General features: G+C 37.6%; 1 protein-coding gene across 1 annotated transcript in view; it reads right to left on the reverse strand.

The window, feature by feature from the left end:
- Nucleotides 1-20246, reverse strand: part of RYR2 (ryanodine receptor 2) — an 849571-nt gene that overhangs the window by 409512 nt on the left and 419813 nt on the right. The window contains exons 15-16 of the mRNA XM_081569302.1: nucleotides 15713-15896; nucleotides 12671-12806 (exon numbers count right to left, since the gene is read on the reverse strand). Coding sequence (XP_081425428.1) covers nucleotides 12671-12806; nucleotides 15713-15896 — 320 coding nt within the window. The remainder of the gene's footprint in view (nucleotides 1-12670; nucleotides 12807-15712; nucleotides 15897-20246) is intronic.

Genomic DNA, 20246 nt, shown 5'->3' on the forward strand with positions numbered 1-20246 from the left:
AGAAGATATTAAGAAGAGGTGGCAAGAATACACAAAAGAACTGTACAAAAAAAGATCTTCATGACTCAGATAATCACGTTGGTGTGATCACTCACCTAGAGCCAGACATCCTGGAATATGAAGTCAAGTGGGCCTTAGGAAGTATCACTACGAACAAAGCTAGTGGAGGTGATGGAATTCCAGTGGAGTTATTCCAGATCCTAAAAGATGATGCTGTGAAAGTGTTCCATTCAGTATGCCAGCAAATTTGGAAAACTCAGCACTGGCCACAGGACTGGAAAAGGTCAGTTTTCATTCCAATCTCAAAGAAAGGCAATGCCAAAGAATGCTCAAACTACCAAACAATTGCACTCATTTCAAACACTAGCAAAGAAAAGCTAAAAATTCTCCAAGCCAGGCTTCAACAGTACGTGAACAGTGAACATCCAGATGTTCAAGCTCGATTTCGAAAAGGCAGAGGAACTAGAGAGCAAATTGGTAACATAGGTTGGGTCATCAAAAAAGCAAGAGAGTTCCAGAAAAATATCTACTTCTGCATCACTGACTATGCCCAAGCTTTTGACTGTGTGGATCACAACAAACTGTGCAAAATTCTTCAAGAGATGGGAATACCAGACCACCTGACCTGCCTCCTGAGAAATCTGTATGCAGGTCAAGAAGCAACACTTAGAAATGGATATGGAACAACAGACTGGTTCCAAATCAGGAAAGGAGTATGTCAAGGCTGTATATTGTCACCCTGCTTACCTAACTTATATGCAGAGTACACCATGAGAAATGCCAGGCTGGATGGAGCACAAGCTGGAATCAAGATTGCTGGGAGAAATATCAATAACCTCAGATACGCAGACGACACCATCCTTATGGCAGAAAGCGAAGAAGAACTAAAGAGCTTCATGATGAAATTGAAAGAGGAGAGTAAAAAAGTTGGCTTACAACTCAACATTCAAAAAACTAAGATCATGGCATCCAGTCCCATCACTTCATGGCAAATAGATGGGGAAACAATGGAAACAGTGGCAGACTTTATTTTTTTGCACTCCACAATTACTGCAGATGGTGACTGCAGCCATGAAATTCAAAGATGCTTGCTCCTTGGAAGAAAACTTATGAACAACCTAGACAGTATATTAAAAAGCAGAGACACTACTTTTCCAAAAAAGGTCCGTCTAGTCAAAGCTATGGTTTTCCAGTAGTCATGTATGGATGTGAGTGTTGGACTATAAAGAAAGGTGAGCGCCGAAGAATTGATGCTTTTGAACTGTGGTATTGGAGAAGACTCTTGAGAGTCCCTTGGACTGCAAAGAGATCAAACCAGTCAATGGTAAAGGAATTCAGTCCTGAATATTCATTGGAAGGACTGATGCTGAAGCTGAAACTCCAATACTTTGGCCACCTGATGTGAAGAACTGATTCATTTGAAAAGACCCTGATGCTAGGAAAGATTGAAGGCAGGAGAAGGCGATGACAGAGGATGAGATGGTTGGATGCCATCACCAACTTGATGGACATGAGTTTGAGTAAGCTCTAGGAGTTGATGATGGACAGGGAAGTCTGGAGTGCTGCAGTCCATAAGGTCACAAAGATTCTGACATGACTGAGTGACTGAACTGAACTGATATTAACAGAGTGAAAAATGTTAACTAAACATTCCTTCCAAAACATTCAAATAGAATATAAAAGATAAGTAGAACAGAAAAAAAAGAAATAAAGCAATAAAAGTAGACATTAATAGGTTAGAAATAGTAGAGGTGATCTATGTAATAAATTGAAATAACAGGACTGATCAACACTGTCAAGGACTCCCTCCACTTAAATATAAGCTAAATGCTAACAAATTTAATCAAGCAAAGTAAAGGACATAATTAAGAAGAAAAGGAATCATACACAGACACTTACTGCGGTACTGAAATTTTTAAACATTTAGGAAAAAGGATGACTTCCAAATATTTTTTTCATGAAAATTGACCCAAAGAAGAAAATCTAAATAGAATAACAAACAATGAGTAATATTGAGAAGTATGTTAAAGTCAAAAACATGTTTTCTAAATTCAGTAAACAAGTCATTGCTATATTAAACTGTTCCAAAGGAAAAGAACTAAGAAAACCCTTCTGATATATTTTATCAAGACAGTATAACTTTGCTATCCTTACCTAATAAAGAGAGCATGCATATCAGAAAACTAAAGGAAACTCTTAGCTATGAATACAGATCCTCAAATCTTACACAAGGAGGCAATTTATAAATCACTATCAGCAGTGCATTCAGTTCACTTCAGTCACTCTTTGCGACCCCATGGACTGCAGCACGCCAGACCTCCCCATCCATCATCAACTCCTGGAGTTTACTCAATCTCATGTCCATCGAGACAGTGATAACATTTAATCATCTCATCCTCTGTCGTCCCCATCTCCTCCTACCCTCAATCTTTCCCAGCATCAGGGTCTTTTCAAATGAGTCAGTTCTTCACATCAGGTGGCCAAAGTACTGGAGTTTCAGCTTCAGTATCAGTCCTGCCAATAAATATTCAGGACTGATTTCCTTTACCATTGACTGGTTTGATCTCCTTGCAGTCCAAGGGACTCTCAAGAGTCTTCTCCAACACCATAGTTCAAAAGCATCAATTCTTCGGCGCTCAGCTTTCTTTATAGTCCAACACTCACATCCATATGTGACTACTAGAAAAATGATAGCCTTGACAGGATGGACCTTTGTTGGCAAAGTAATGTCTCTGCTTTTTAATATGCTGTCAAGGTTGGTCATAAGTTTTCTTCCAAGGAGCAAGCATCTTTGAATTTCATGGTTGCAGCCACCATCTGCACTGATTTTGGAGCCCCAAAAAATAAAGTCTGTCACTGTACCCACTGTTTCCCCACCTATTTGCCATGAAGTGAAGGGACTAGATGCCATGATCTTAATTTTCTGAATGTTGAGTTTTAAGCCAATTTTTTCACTTTCCTCTTTCACTTTCATCAAGAGGCTCTTTAGTTCTTCACTTTCTGCCATAAGGGTGGTGTCATCTGCATATCTGAGGTTATTGATATTTCTCGCGGCAATCTTGAATCCAGCTTGTGCTTCATCCAGCCCAGCAGTTCTCATGATGTACACTGCATTTAAGTTAAATAAACAGGGTGACAATATACAGCCTTGATGTACTCCTTTCCCGATTTGGAACCAGTCTGTTGTTCCATGTCCAGTTCTAACTGTTGCTTCCTGACCTGAATACAGATTTCTCAGGAGGCAGGTCAGGTGGTCTGGTATTCCCATTTCTTTAAGAATTTTCCACAGTTTATTATGGGTTCATTACTCCAATGAGAGAGAAATGCGCTAGAATAGTCAAAGGTGAAACATATTATAATCACCATAGACTCTGAAAATGTATGTACTTCTAATAAAAAAATCTTAACTCAAATAGAATGCCTCTGGAACATTATCAAAGCAAGTCTACATATGTGTGCATGTGCAGAGTATGTTTTACAGATAAAGTGTGATCTACTACAATTGAGCAAGTTAGTCTTGAAGAAATCAGTTAAGGGAGTTTCTAAAATAATGAAAAAGTATACAGAGAAATGCAAGAACACTCGTCCTAACACTGTTTATAATAGCAAAGCTTTGAAAACAGCTTGAATGTGGCTAAATAGATGATGACACATCCCATCAGCAGGGTAGAATACATCCACTAAAGCCTGATGACAGCTTATAGTTACTGCCAAGGAAAGATGCCCACAATACAGAAGTCAGTGTAAACAAATGCTATATAAGGATGTGGAGAATATGAGCCCATTTTGATGTAAGTATGTACACAGAATGAAGAAATAGTATTTTTTAGAATATTCCTTAGACATTAAGAGCTGATTTTTTGAGAAAAAGATTCTGGTAGGTGCCTGGGATAGAAACAGACCTTGAGGAACATTACTAAGTGTGGGACTCCCTGGGTCAAAGGGAGAAATTTTCTTATTGTAAAACAGGGGGAAAAGGATAGACCTGGTGGTCCACTGGTTAAGTCTCTGTACTTCCACTGCAGGGAGCAGGGTTTCAATTCCTGGTTGAGGAAGCAAGATCCCACATGCCACATGTGTGGCCAAAAAATAAAAAATAAAATGGGGAGAGGGAAGGTGAATGACGTTAGGAGGAAAAAGAGTCATGCCCTGTGATATGATCCTGCACAAGGACTTGCTGAAGGCACAATAAATTCTGTAAATAAATAAATAAATGACTCACAATTGTTCAATAGAATGGAAGTTTGTATCAGTGAGGGAGTGATAGTCTGCAACTAAGATATTACGTAACCACAGAGAAACATTAGATAATAAGGAAAAAACATGAAAGTGGGAGAGAGTGTAACCAAATAACCCCCACAAAGTGTACAGATATCAAAGGCAAGTCTTAAGACCATCTCAGTTCATGAAGCTGTAACTTGGACCAAGCCAACTAAACCTCAGGGATCACGCCATGGCTGAAGTCCAATAGCAGAGATTTGCTATTGTTTATGTGTGTATGTGGATGTGTAAAGTGGTTTACATGTGTTTAATGCTATAGTGAAGTTGCTCAGTCATGTACAACTCTTTGCGACCCCTTGGACTATAGAGTCCATGGAATTCTCCAGGCCAGAATATTGGAGTCGAGTGGGTAGCCTTTCCCTTCCCCAGAGGATCTTCCCAACCCAGAGATCAAACCCAGGTCTCTCACATTGCAGGAGGATTCTTTACCAGCTGAGCCAAAAGGGAAGCCCAGAGAGCCACTCTCATGGCCAAAGAACAATGGCAACTTTACAAGGTGCTTCAAGGTAAAGAAACAAACAAACTCAAGACAAATGTTGTTTCTTCAAAGCAAGACATGCATGCTATACCTTAAAATACTCTGCCAATGTTGGCTAATTGGCCTGAAGGAAAGTTAAAACCTTTCACCCATCAGACTACTTTTCCTCATTTATTTAAGAAATATTAACATAAGTGCATCAGGTGCTACGGTTGGTGCTGGAAATATAAGTTTAAATAAAGTGTGAATATAATAGAATTGTCTGCAGGTCTTCTTTGAGCTCCTTTAGATCAGACGCTCTGTCTTATTATAACCTTGAACATTCTTTGAAACTTACAATGTGTATTATCTCTCAAGGAATATTATCTCTTATGGAATAAGATCAGTGGTTAAGTACAGTAAAATTTAAATACTATAAACACACTATGAACTAAGTTTCATAAAGGACGTGCAAGTTCACTGAATTTTTTCTGATGCTGACTAAATCAAAAAAACTATATGGGGAAACAATGGAAACAGTGACAGATTTTATTTTGGGGGGCTCCAAAATCACTGCAGATGGTGACTGCAGCCATGAAATTAAAAGATACTTGCTCCTTGGAAGAAAACTTATGATCAACCTAGACAGTATATTAAAAAGCAGAGACATTACTTTGCCAAAAAAGGTCTGTCTAGTCAAAGCTATGGTTTTTCCAGTAGTCATGTATGGATGTGAGAACTGGACCATAAAGAAGGCTGAATGCCGAAGAATTGATGCTTTTGAACTGTGGTGTTGGAGAAGACTCTTGAGAGTCCCTTGGCCTACAAGGAGATTGAACCTGTCGATGGTAAAGGAAATCAGTCCTGAATATTCATTGGAAGGACTGGTGCTGAAGCTGAAGTTCCAATACTTTGGCCACCTGATGTAAAGAGCCATCTCACTTGAAAAGACCCTGATGCTGGAAAAAATTAAAGGCAGGAGGAGAATGGAATGACAGAGGAGGAGATGGTTGGATGGCATCACCAACTCAATGGACATGAGTTTGAGTAAACTCTGGGAGATGGTGAAAGCCAGGGAAGCCTGATGTGTTGCAGTCCATGGGGCCACAAAGAGTTGGACATGACTGAACAACAAAAAATCATTAAATCCTTAAACTGTTACCCAATTAGAGTATGAAATACAAGTAATACTTATAGTTATTGAAAGACCATTATTAACAATATTCTGCATTGCTTATTAGTATCCTAACATCTCCATGTCCTCATGCTTTTGTATTGTAAACTCTAATTCAGAATTTCTCAAAATATAAAATCAGAAAATTACTGATGGATTAAGAAATATAGAATTCCAAGAAAACTCTCACTTTAAACAACAAAATTCTGTAAAGCAATTATCCTTCAACAAAAAATAATAAATTAAAAAAATTATTCAATAAATACTATCTTCTTTGTATTGAGGGCTATTTAGGTGCTGGAGACACAACAAAAACCAAACTATATTCCTTCTTTTTTCAAAACCTAGAAATACTATGAGAACAGGCCTTAAACAGCACTGACAAATGGGGAGGCAATGATCTAGAATCCACAAGGATATTTAAAATGTTCAGGTGCTCCTAAGTCTTGTCAACCATAAATAAACAAACAAAAAAACCCATCAGAATGTTGTTGGAGAATTTAAGAGAGTAGTCTGTGAGGGCCCAGAGCAGGCTGCCCAAAATGTGCCTCCATGGCAGATTGAGTATTTTGAATTAAAGTTACTTAAGAAATGGCCAAAGCCAGATGGACACTTTGATTCTCCCATCTGTCTCCCTAAAAGCAGGAAATAAATCTCTCACATGAAAGATTCACCTCCATTCCCTGCATCTGGAGGTAGAAGGGCACCATTATTGCTGGAGATGGGGAATTTTCTATCTTCTCCCCTCTCTCTACCCTAAGGGGTGAGAACAGCAACTTTCTTATATAATTTTTTTAAATATTAACTTATTTGGCTGCGCTGGATATTTGTTGCAGCACATAGGATCTTCAGTCATCACTGTGGCATGCGAGATATGTAGTTGCAAGATGTAGGATCTACTTCCCTGACCAGGGATAGACCTCCTGCATTGGAAACATGGAGTCTTAATCACTTCCTACCAGGAGTCTTCCCACCAGGGAAGTCCCCAGCTTTCCTGTAAAGGAGAAGGAAAAGCTCTTCGCGCACACACAGCTCACAGTGGAGCCAAGACTTAAAAGCCAGACAATTTTGATCACTGAGTCTGTGCTCATGTCCTGAGCTATGCAGCCTCCCTCCCCCACAATCTTTTCCTGCTGGAATTCTGTCTAGAAGAGTTTAGAAGGGCAAGGTCATGGTAGTATATAAGCAGATTAAGAAAACAGGTATCTCACAAGCTTGATTAGATAATGAATTCCCATCAAAGTTCAGTTCAGTTCAGTCGCCCCATTGTGTCAGACTCTTTGTGACCCCATGAATTGCAGCACGCCAGGCCTCTGTCCATCACCAACTCCCGGAGTCTACCCAAACCCATGTCCATCGAGTTGGTGATGCCATCCAAGCATCTCATCCTCTGTCGTCCCCTTCTCCTCCTGCCCCAATCCTACCCATCATTAGGGTCTTTTCCAATGAGTCAACTCTTCGCATGAGGTGGCCAAAGTATTGGAGTTTCAGCTTCAACATCAGTCCTTCCAATGAACACCCAGGACTGATCTCCTTTAGGACGGATTGATTGGATCTCCTTGCAGTCCAAGGGACTCTCAAGAGTTCTCCAGCACCACAGTTCAAAAGCATCAATTCTTCGGGGCTCAGCTTTCTTCACCGTCCAACTCTCACATCCATACATGACCACTGGAAAAACCATAGCCTTGACTAGACGGACTTTTGTTAGCAAAGTAATGTCTCTGCTTTTAAATATGCTATCTAGGTTGGCCATAACCTTCCTTCCAAGGAGTAAGCGTCTTTTAATTTCATGGCTGCAGTCACCATTAGCAGTGATTCTGGAGCCCAAAAAATAAAGTCTGACATTGTTTCCACTGTTTCCCCATCTATTTCCCATGAAGTGATGGGACCAGATGCCATGATCTTAGTTTTCTGAACGTTGAGCTTTAAGCCAACTTTTTCACTCTCCTCTTTCACTTTCATCAAGAGGCTCTTTAGTTCTTCTGCACTTTCTGCCATAAGGGTGGTGTCATCCGCATATCTGAGGTTATTGATATTTCTCCCGGCAATCTTGATTCCAGCTTGTGTTTCTTCCAGCCCAGCGTTTCTCATGATGTACTCTGCATATAAGTTAAATAAGCAGGGTGACAATATACAGCCTTGACGTACTTTTATAGCCATGAGTTCATTACCAAGTTGGAAAAAAATTAATGTGTCTTGGTAATGAAATGGCTTTTTAGGATTTCCTGGAGAACAAGATGAGAAAAAACTATAAGTACGATTGTCAGAGTAATATCTGCTATGAGCGTGTTTGAAGCCAACGGCCTTCTTTTATACCCCTTGACTGCCTTCCCCCAGTGTTTCAGGGCATTAGGAAAATCTGTGTCCCTAAGATACTGGAAAAATAATCTGGATTTGCAAAAATCTTTCCTTGCTCTATCCTTTCTCAGTCTTTAAAGATTCAGAAACTGGTAACTTATGCCTTCCTAAAAGAGATGTCTACCCTATTTGTTTTATATTTTGAACTTTCATAAAATGAGTATTCACAGAGAGAGTTTGCCAAAGAGCATTTTTTAGACATCTTTAGAAAATTATCCTGGCTTGCAAGCCTCCTGCAGATTAATTGTGTGGATGTCAGAAAAGATGTATTAAAGCATGTCCCAGTGATGCTTTTCAAACTATGAATATCGGTGTCCATAAGATCCCCATGTCTTCCAGATGGCAAGCTCATAAATTACTTTTGTCATTCTGTACCTAAAACACATATTAAATATATTCACATCAAATTTTTAAATTGTTATAGATTATCATTCCCACCATCTCCCTTTTCTCTCCATGCTAAATAAAACTGCTTAAGTAAAAGAAGGAAAAGGTGTATTTTACACATAACTACATGAGAGACTCTACTGTCCACCTTTCTGAAAGAATGAGAAGGAGGCTTAATTAAGCTGAAGTTACTGATGGTTGAACCAAACTTTCTGATAGTAGGGTAAAGAGGGACAATGACATAAATATATTGTTGAACTCAAACTATTGCTGACAATCTGAGAATTTTCCAGCCAAGGTAAAATAAACACTTACATATACAGGTCTACCTATTGTATGATTACATCAATTTCAGTAAAAACTTTGGTGTCAGATGGTTCTTATGTTAAATAAGATTTTATTCACTATTTTTTCCCTGATCATGAAATCATTGTTCACTACAACAAAAACAGAAAATGATGAGTAGTCAAAGGAACAAAAAGTAGTCAAACAAAGTGACAAATTTTCTCATAATTCTATTCACCTGAAACAGCCATTATTAAACCATGTGTATACTGAAAAATATTCTATTTATACGCACTGACAAAAATATTCTACTTTTACCTCAACTAGAAAGAATAAATTAGTTTTCCTTTCCTTATCAATCATCTAGCATTACACATTTCTGTTATCTATTTTTTTCAATAATAAAAGTAATAAAAATAGCACTTTGCTGAGTGGTAAAGAGTCTGCCTGCCAATGCAGGAGACATGGGCTCAATTTATGATCCAGAAGGATCCCACATGCCCTGGAGCAACTGAGCCCGTGCATCGCAACTACTGAGCCTGTGCCCTAGAGCCTGTGTCCCACAATGGGAGAGGTCGCCACAATGAGAAGGCCTCTCACAGCAACTAAGAGTAGTTCCCATTCGCTGCCATCAGATAACTTTCAGGCAGCAATGGAGAATCAACACAGCCAAAAACAAATGAATAACACATGCAAATAGATTAAGAACATGTTTATTATTACACAGAGACAAGTAAAAGATCTCTCTCCCAAGGGGCAGCTACCGAACAGTTTTCTGGGCATCCTTTTAGAAATATCCACTGTATACACATGAATGTATCTTTCTCTACATATTTTAGTTGCATGTAATTGAAATCTAACTATACATAAAGTATCTTGCTTTTTTTTCACTTAATATCATATGCAGTCTAGCCTGTTTCATACAATTTTTCAAATGGTATACTTATCTCAATTTTTAATGATAACATAGTTTTATACTCCATAGGTATATTATTGCTTATATAACCAATTCCCTGTTGATAAAAAAATTGTTTTCAATTTTCTGATATTTATAAATAATTTTCCAGTAGATATCCTTTCCACACTTGTAGAAATATGTCTCTAGACTGTATTTCTTAAAGTGGAAATTCTGAGAGTAAAAGGATATACACATTTAAAGTTTTGTATATACTGTTGACTGAGGCTTGCTTGGTTTTTTAAATTTTCATCAATTTATACTCCCACCAAGAAGATCCTACTCAATATTTTCCCCAATTATGGGTATTACCATTTTGTCTATGCTAATCTAACAAATGAAATATGATCTCTGCTTATTTTAATTTCCATTTCCTTATTTGTCATGTTAAGAATTTGTCATTATTTTATTCATTGTTCTATAAACTACCCATTGGTATTAGTTGTCTGTTTTTCTGTTATATGATATTTTCTTATAGATTTATGAAAAGTATATTACAGAAACTAGGCCTTTGTCTTTCATATAGACTGCATATTTTATAAAATTCCCACCTGTTTATTTTTAATGATATTATTTTTCCTAAAAGTTTTCATTCTTATATAGTCAAATTTATCAGTCTCTTATTAATCACTAACAAAGATTAACAGTAACATGTATACAGATGGCCAAGGCATTAAATGCAGTAACTGCACAGCACTGTGGCCAGCTTTGCTATTTACACCACCTGTCTCTCTCTTACTCAACCATAAGATTGTGACAGCAGAGAATATATGCTGCTCACAACTGTACCTTACTTCCCAGATTAGAACATACTCCATAGCAGGCATCCAATTAATCTCTGATGAATGAATGGAGCTTCTATTGAAACCCACATCCAGTGTATTCCACATTCCCCCAACATGACACAGTCTCTGTTACCAAGGATGCCCCTTCAGGATATTGTATAAGGAATTAAGAGGCAAGACACTTGGGAAAAGATGCAAAAGGGAAAAGGAATATATATATTTTTATATATATATATGAAGATCCTTCTTAATTTTATACACACACACACACACACACACACACACACATATCTACATACATATACACACACAGGAGTAGCAGATTAGCAAAAACCCTCTCAGGAATAGCAATGTGAAAATATAAGTTATAATTAAGAGTGAGTGTGTATGTGTGTACGAGTAGAAAGTATATTGAGAATTAATGTCTCTCATTGCATGAAAAAATTAATTTGAAAGCCACAAAACACGCATTGCCTGAAATCATTGTATGCTATCTTAGTTACATATGTTGTTATTATGTTATTATTTTCCATTATGATGTGAGTTTTAGGGGGTTCTAGTTATGTCAGTTTTAAGTCCCTTAAATGGACTTAATGTAGCTCCCTTAAATCCTCCCTTAATCAAAAAGGATGCAAAGAATTAAGGAAACAAATGCATATATTTAAGAAATACATACTATATATATGCATATGTAATGTATAATATATACTACAAATAAATACACATTTACAGCATATCAAATCTCTGATATAAAATAATTCTAGACAGTCTGAAAGGACAGTGCTGGATTAGAGGTAAAGACCTAGGTAGAACTGAGTGACTAGAGATAAAATGACTGAGGTCACAGGGGAACGGGAAGGGACAGACCAGCCATGGGGCTTGAGGATTCCAAGAATACTTGAGTACTCTTATTCTAGAGTAAGAAGTTGTATTTCAAGTATCGGAGAGTCAATGAAAATGCTGACTGTGTGTGTGAAGGCTTCCTGGAGTCTGATATAAATATCGGTGGAGAGAAGAGGAAGAACTGAGGAATTAACCAGAAACCTATAATACCAGGTTCTCAACATGATCTTGAGGTTTACATTTCAAATATCTACTGGACACCAGCTATGCACCAGACGTGTAGGCTACCAATGTATGAGATGTATGACGCTGGGTTCACAGAATGAGTAAAATAATAGAATATAGCATTTCAACCTGGAAGGAACTACAAAGAAAACTTTGTTTCCTCCATCTTTGATAAATCAAAAGGAAGGTGTATCTGCAATAATCATGATGCTATGACCTTCTATCAGCTGATCTGGAACTTTCTTGCTATACCCAACAGTTACAAGTAAAGTTTATTTTCTAAGACACATTTAAAAGGCAAAAACAACATAAAAAACAAAGAAGTGGAAGAATAGAGCATTACTATGAGGGAGAAGACGACAACAAAAGTATCTAAAAGAAGTGAGAGTATATGATAAGAATAATATGTTATGCTAAGTCTGTGACATAAATCACCATGTTAAAGCCATCCAACCACATTATGAATGTCTGTAAAGAGCAAAGAGGAACACAGCATAAACTACAGCAATTTTTGCTGAGTGTATGCCAAGCGCACCTAGAAGCTGCAGATACAGATCTCTACAAGCGTAAAGGAGGAGATCCCTGACCAGATGGAATGGTGAGAAGATGGGTTCATGTGGGACTTACTTCAGAATAAAAAAGGAAGTATTTAATGAGCATCCCTATAGAGTCCCCTTGCTCACAAAACTATACCCTAGATGACTCTCCTCTTTTAATCAAAGGTAAATCTACAGCTATGGCCACCTTTCATGCTCAGAAATAGATTTAAATATTAATACTAAACATCATTTACTTTAGTGAAATAATAAAACATGAAAAGCCTTAATTAAGAAGCAAGTTATAAAGCTGCTGTAATTGTTACATGATCATGTTGAACAGACATAACTCAGTTGCCTTGAAAAGCCAATCGTACTTCTTACCCAGCAACTCATACAGAGAATTCAGAATCGATTTCCAAGATTCCCCTGCTTCTCTCCCAGCAACATCAGCAAAGTGTGCAGCACTGCTATACACATGCAGCCTGTCTATACACTCGAGCACAAGGTTGATCATTCCCTGGAAAGGTAGAAAGATAATCATCAGAAACTATGATTCTGCTCACAGGCAAAAAAAAAAAAGAAATTGCTAAGTTGATTTTTTTTTAAAAGTCTGGCTTAAAGTAAGTCTGTTAATCATACAGAACATTGAGATCATTTATTCAAAGAACAGGAAGAAACACACTTGCATGCGAAATAAAATGTTCTTGAAATAATTCAAGTGGTTTTTAAATCCTGAGTGCTATTCTCAAATAGAAACAGAACAATATAAAAATATGTACTTCTTACTTATTGTAATAATTTGCAAGGTTTAATAGTAGGTTGATTAACCACATCAAAAAAGCATTCTATTATGAGCGAAGAGGTTCAGAGAGTGCCACCCTAAAATAAGGTACTTCAGCATAAGGAATATTGGGGCTCAAGGCCATTGAGAAAAATCAGACTTGAATAAGTCCTACCCTTCTCCGCTCCACCAGGAAGGACAGGAAATGTTTGAGACAATGCCAGTCTATTATCAGTCCAGGGCCTGCACAGAATAATCTATGCATCAAACTAGTCATTATTATCTATTAGTTTCCACCTTATATTTACCTTCTGACAATTTGCTACTCCCAGAAGCTCAAAATTCCATTCCTTTGTCTTATCACTTCTCTACAAATTAATTGTTTTGTTTCATTTTGTTAATTTTTAACCCGAGTTTAAAATTAGACTCAGGTTTAATTTAATAAACCTGAGTTCTAACCATTTCTTGTGAAACAGGCTGGGACCTGGGACCTTTTGCTGCAATGCTTGCTTGCACCTGGACACACCTCTTCTAGACAACAAAATACAAAGAAACTGTATGGGACTAAAAATAACTGCGCACATGCACAGACAGGACAAGTTCTGGACGAAAGATACAAAGAGACCGAAAAAACTCAACTGCCACTTTTGAAGAGCCTGAAGCAAAATCAAGGTACTACACATGTCCCCTACACACAATATCACTTAAGAGGTGGGCAAACCATCTAAGCCAACTCTTCTACCTGACTCCTGGACACAAAGCTACCTCGCCCCATGTAAGGAATCAGGTTGTCCCCCTCCTTGATGGAGTGAGGAAGCAAAGGAATCTGCTGCTTGTTCTCCCTTCCCCTGTGCTACAGCAGGGACCCCAATAAAGCCTTGCCTGAATTCCCTGTTTGGCCTCTGATCAATTTCTGCTGATTAGAGAAGGCCAACAACTATGGTTGGTAATATTTGGAGGTACTCATCACTGAGTACTCCCATGTACACACACAGTGCATACATTAGTAATCTTCTATTTGTTCTTCACTTTGTACATCTATCTTTTGTTAGTGTAACCTGCAGGGCCCCAACCAATGAAGCTGAGCAGAAGAAAATGATTTTTCTCCTCACCTACATAAGCATGAGAGGAGATCCTTACTCTTAGGGAAGATATAATCACAACCACCACTACCACGACCATCACCATCATCACTTTTTAATAGTAAACTGAAGATGTACTAAATACAGGAAAGCTCACAGAAAGATATTTAAGGCAAATCAAAAATTCATTATAGAAAATTGGTAAGAAGCTATCTACATTTCAAATTATACTTTCATTATTATTTCTAGATCAAGATTGTCAAAATGAGGCAAAGCACATGAATGGAAAAGGTATAAGGAGTTGACAAGTTAACTTACTTCACACAAAGAATTTAAGAGGCACTATGGCCCTAAGAACACTTCTAGGTTCCCATCCAGAGTGTGTTATATGAGAAACTGAAAAAAAAATACACTAAACCAAATCAATATTTTAAATTTTCACAGCTCAGTATTTCATTCTAGTTCTTCTAGATATAAAATAAGTGTAGTATGCCCAGCAGTTTGGCATGTACAAAAATAAATAATCCCAGGCAACTATTCCATGTTGCTACTATAGGTTTATATTGACATTTCCTGTGCTTTCTTGCCATTATGGTCTCTAGATGGGTTATTTCTTTTGTACACAGTGAAAAAAAATTCTCAAAAATTAGTTATCAGTTTCAATGGCTTTTGATGGAAAATTAGGAAACAGCTTTAAAACTAGAAGAATATAGACTTGGGGACTAGGGGAACTCAGTAACGTCCACTAATCTTTTTTTTTTTTCTTAGTTACTTTTACTCAGAAAAATGCACTAATCCACATAGTCCATTAGTACAGGGAGAGCTGAGAAGAAAGGGAACAGAGGCTGATGTGGCCTGATCTGCCAGCTCAACTCTGACACCCTCCCACTGAAATTCTTGAATACTAGTTCTAACATTAGCATTAGGACCATTAGATACATCACATGGTCCTTCTGTTCCTCTGCCTATAAATTATGGCTTGAGTTCTTTTTAGCAGTGGAACTTCTGTAAAATATAATCATATATAGAATCTTAACACATACAAAAAAGAAAAAGAGGGATTTCTCTGTCTGAGCAGGGAGCCTAGAGCCGGCCTCCCCAGGTGGCCCTCTCCCAGACAGCTTCCATCCCCAATACAAAGCTCCAGTGAGTCCTGAAGCATTTCCGAGGCGCCCCAATGAACCCGCTGAACAGTGTGAAAACCCCTGTACTTTCCAAAGTCTGTGTTCACTTAGACACTTTGAGAGTCTCTTTTTATATGATGACCATAAAGCAAACTACAGCACAACAATGATCAGAGTGAAGGCTGAGCAGACAGTGAAATAAAAATATCTTTTGCCAGAGGAGTGAAGAGTGTCATCTTTTAAAATTAATACTTATTAAGAGAGTAATAAAAACCATTGCAGGATTCCTCCAAGGCCTGATTCTCTTCTTCCCTTGTACAGTAGCACACCTGCTCATATGTATCTCAATATGCAGATAGTCAAACAGATAGAGAATGTCCCCCACCCAGTTGTTTTCCCAAGATGATGAAAGAAATGAGTGTTGGTAGAAACTCACCTCTTCCTGGAAGAGATTCTGCCTATTCTTCAGAGCTCGTAATCTGTTCTGTTTATCTTCATGCTCTAAATGCTCATCTGGTGGGTGGAAGTAGCCAATAAGGTCCTGCAGACTCAAACTTACAGACTCTATTGGTAAGTCTACTGTGGAAGCCTTCACCTTTTTGCTGAGAGCATCAAGGCCCCTAAAATAAATAACAAATATTTCTCCACATCAGTGAACCACAATTTTATTCCTTTTCAGTCTATAGATGATTGACAGGTTTACTTTCTCTCCCTATACGCCTGTAAAAGGAGCAATAAGAAAGGCCCTGTGCTCTGCTTAGTCGCCATCATGTCTGACTCTTTTGAGACCCCATGGTCTGTAGCCCGCCAGGCTCCTCTGTCCATGGAATTCTTCAGGCAAGAATACTGGAGTGGGTGCCATGCCCACCTCCATGGGATCTTCCCAACCCAGGAACCAAACCCAGGTCTCCCACATTGCAGGTGGATTCTTCACCGTCTGAGCTACCAGGGAAGCCCTAGAAAGGCCTAAGTTTTCCTCAAACAAAAATAATGAATATTTTTAAAGTAGAAATGTTATATTCTATCAAGCATATATAATGCTATGTTACAGGCACCAGTATCAAGAAAAACTCACCTAGAAGAAAAACTCATCTAGAAGAAAACCCAAAGGATCTGGAGAACTCATACCTACAAAACCATGGTCTAAATAATCAGAAACCAGTTGATTTTCATTTTAAAGCACTACATACTTTAAGGATTGAGATGCAATTTCCCTGGTTTTTAATTCTGAAATTTACTTGTTTTTGACGTAGGAACTGTTTACTGCTATCCCATCACTAATACTCACTGTCATCCTGCCCAATTTCTGCCAATTTAAAATTTATCCCCATAATAAAAAATTAGAAAATTCACTCATTAATCAGAAAACAAAATATTAACATGCTTTTCCATTGTGTGAAAGAGATGTATTTAAAAAGTAGGATAAGAAACAGCATCAAGTTGCATTTTCTAGACTTCGAAAAAAATATGACTGCAATTTAAATGTGATAATTTTCTGTGCTTTGAGACTCTGAATTTAAAACTCGTAGCTGTGTATGTATCTTAAAAGAATTTTAAACAACAGTGTTTGTAAATAAAAAGTATTTCAAAATAAAAAGCTAAGTAAAAGAATACTCAACAGATAGCATAAAGAACGGGAGAATGCCTATACTATAGTTGATACAGCAATATTCATATTGGTCATGACAAAACTTGATGCACAAAAATATTACACTTCCTTTCCTGCCCTCTGCATTAGCAAAACTGTAAGACAATATTTTATTCCAAGGAAATGTGTCTTTTGAGTTATCTGACTGTACTGCAATTCATATTAAAAAAAGATTGTTGTTGTTCAGTCACTAAGTCGTGTCTGACTCCTAGCGACCTCACTGACTATAGCACGCCTGGCTCCTCTATCCTCCACTATTTCCCAAAGTGAAAGTGTTGGTCACTAAGTCATGTCCAATTGTTTGCAACCCCATGGACTATAGCCTACCAGGCTCCTCTGTCCATAGGAGTCTATAGGCAAGAATACTGTGGTGGGTAGCCATTTCCGTCTCCATGGGATCTTCTGACTCAGGATTTCAACCTGGGTCTCCTACATTGGCAGGCAGATTCTTTACCCCCTGAGCCACGCAGAATTGCCACTATCTTCCATGGTTTGCTCAAATTCATGTCCATTTAGTCAGTGATGGTATATAACCATCTTATCCTCTGCCTCCCCTTTCTCCTTTTTGTCTTCAATCTTTCAATCATTAGGGTCTTTGCCAATGAGTCAGCTCTTCACATCAGGTGGCCTAAGTATTAAAGCTTCAGCTTTACCATCAATCTTTCCAATAAATATTCAGGGTTGATTTCCTTTTGCAATGACTGGTTTGATCTCCTAGGAGTCCAAGGGACTCTCAAGAGTCTTCTCCAGCATCACAGTTCGAAAGCATCAATTCTTTGGCAACTCAGCCTTCTTCACAATCCAACTCTCACATCCTTACATGACTACTGGAAAAACCATAGCTATGACTATAGGGACATTTGTGGGCAAAGTGATGTCTCTGCTTTTTAATAAACTGTCCAAGTTTGTCATTGCTTTCCTTCCAAGAAGCAAATGGCTTTTACTTTCACAGCTACAGTCACCTTCCACAGTGATTTAGGAGCCCCCCCACAAATAAAATATGTCACTGCTGCAACTTTTTTCCATTTGCCATGAAGTGATGGGACCAGATATCTGATCTTAAGTTTTCTGAATGCTGAGTTTCAAGCCAGCTTTTTCACTGTCCTCTTTCACCCTCATCAAGGGGTTCTTTGTCCCTCTTCACTTTCTGCCATTGGAGTGGTATCATCTGCATATCTGAGGTTGTCGATATTTCTCCTGTCAATCTTGAGTCCTGCTTGTGATTCATCCAATCCAGCATTTCGCATGATATACTCTGCATATAAATTAAATAAGCAAGGTAACAATATACTGCTTCGTTGTACTGTTTTCTCAGTTTTGAACCACTTAGTAGTTCATGTCTGGTTCTAACTGTTGTATCTTGACCCATATACAGGTTTCTCAGAAGACAAGTAAGGTGGGGTCTGATACTCCCATCTTTAAGAATTTTCCACAGTTTGTTGTGATTCACACAGTCAAAGGCTTTAACAAAGTCAATGAAGCCGAAGTAGTGTTTTTCTGGAATCCCCTTGCTTTCTCAGTGATACAACAAATATTGGCAATTTGATCTCTGGTTCCTCTAGCTATTTGAAAACCAGTTTGTACATCTGAAAGTTCTCAGTTCACATACTGCTGAAGACTTGCTTGAAGGATTTTGAGTATAATCTTGCTAGCATGTGAAATGAGTGCAATTGTATGGTAGTTTGAACACTCTTTGACATTACCTTTCTTTGGGAATGGAATTAAAAGTGACCTTTTCCAATCCTGTGTCCACTGCTGTTTTCCAAATTTGCTGACATGTTGAACGCAGCACTTTAATAGCATCATCCTTTAGGATTTTAAATAGCTCATCTAGAAATTCATCACCTGTGCTAGCTTTGGTTGTAGTAATGCTTCCTAAGGCCCACTTGACTTTACAATCCAGGATGTCTGGCTCGGCCCACTTGACTTCGCAATTCAGGATGTCTGGCTCTAATTGAGTGACCACACCATCGTGGTTTTCTGGGTCATTAAGATCTTTTTAGTATAGTTCTATATATTTTTGCCAATTCTTCTTAACCTCTTTTACTTCTGTTAGCTCACCATTACTGCCCTTTATTGTGCCCATCCTTGCATGAAATATTCCCTTGATATCTCCAATTTTCTTGAAGAGGTCTCTAGTCTTTCTCACTGTATTGTTTTCCTCTATTTCTTTGCATTGTTCACTTAAGAAGGACTTTTTATCTCTCCTTGCTATCCCCTGGAACTCTGCATTCAAATAGGTATATCTTTCCTTTTCTTAGTTGTCTTTTGCTTCTCTTCATTGCTCAGCTATTTGTGAAGCCTCCTCTGACAACCACTTTGCCTTCCTGGGTTTCTTTTTCTTTGAGATGATTTTGGTCACTGCCTCCTATACAAGGTTAAGAACCCCTGTTCACAGTTCTTCAGACACTCTGTCTACAAGATCTAATCCCTTGAATCTGTTCATCACCTCCACTGTATAATCATAAGGGATTTGATTTAGGTCATACCTGAATGGCCTAGTAGTGTTCCCTACTTTTCTTCAATTTAAGCCTGAATTTTTTAATAAGGAGCACCTTTGTAACCAAAGATGAAGAATCTCTATACAGTCAGTAAAAACAAGATCTGGAACTATGACTCAGATCATGAGCTCCTTAAAAAAAAGAAAAAGAATATTTTAAATGAAAAATTTGAACTTATGATGCTCAAAAACAAAATTTTAAATATATCATCATTTACCCTAAATATTACTAATAATTTTGGAATATTTGACTTCAACCTTATAAATAGCTGAAATAGTTAAACTGCATGACTAGCCTAAAGTTTCTACCTGAACTTCCAAATTAGATACATCAATGAAATTCATATATTACCTCATCTTGTTATCTCTGTAAGTTCTTTCTATGCTCAAAAACCAACAGAAATGACTTGGCAGGAGAAAATTATTTCTCCCTTTTTAAATGAACACTTATATACAATGAAATATTGCTGTTTTAAACATTTTAACCAATTACTTCTAGTTGAATGATAAATATAACAAAATTAAATTCAAATCTCACCTACAAAGGTAAATAAAATTCAAAAATAACTCAAATATAATATCTACATTTTCAAGGGAAATTTGAAGGGAAATAATAGTAAATGTTAATTTTTAGATTATTAGGTTGAATATATCTGCTACAAAAAATGTAATCATTTAATTGCTTTCTAGGAGAAACTTGTCAGAAAATGCTGTCCAAGACTCTTAAAATTGTTAATGATGCAAAGTTTTAGAAATTCTATCCAATATAAGGATGTTTTTCACCTTAATTTATCAAGGACAAAAAAATGAAAAAAAAAAAAA

Source organism: Giraffa tippelskirchi, chromosome 2, assembly GCF_054371585.1.
Source record: "Giraffa tippelskirchi isolate mGirTip1 chromosome 2, T2T-mGirTip1v1.2.pri, whole genome shotgun sequence".
NCBI classification, from domain to species: Eukaryota; Metazoa; Chordata; class Mammalia; order Artiodactyla; family Giraffidae; genus Giraffa; species Giraffa tippelskirchi.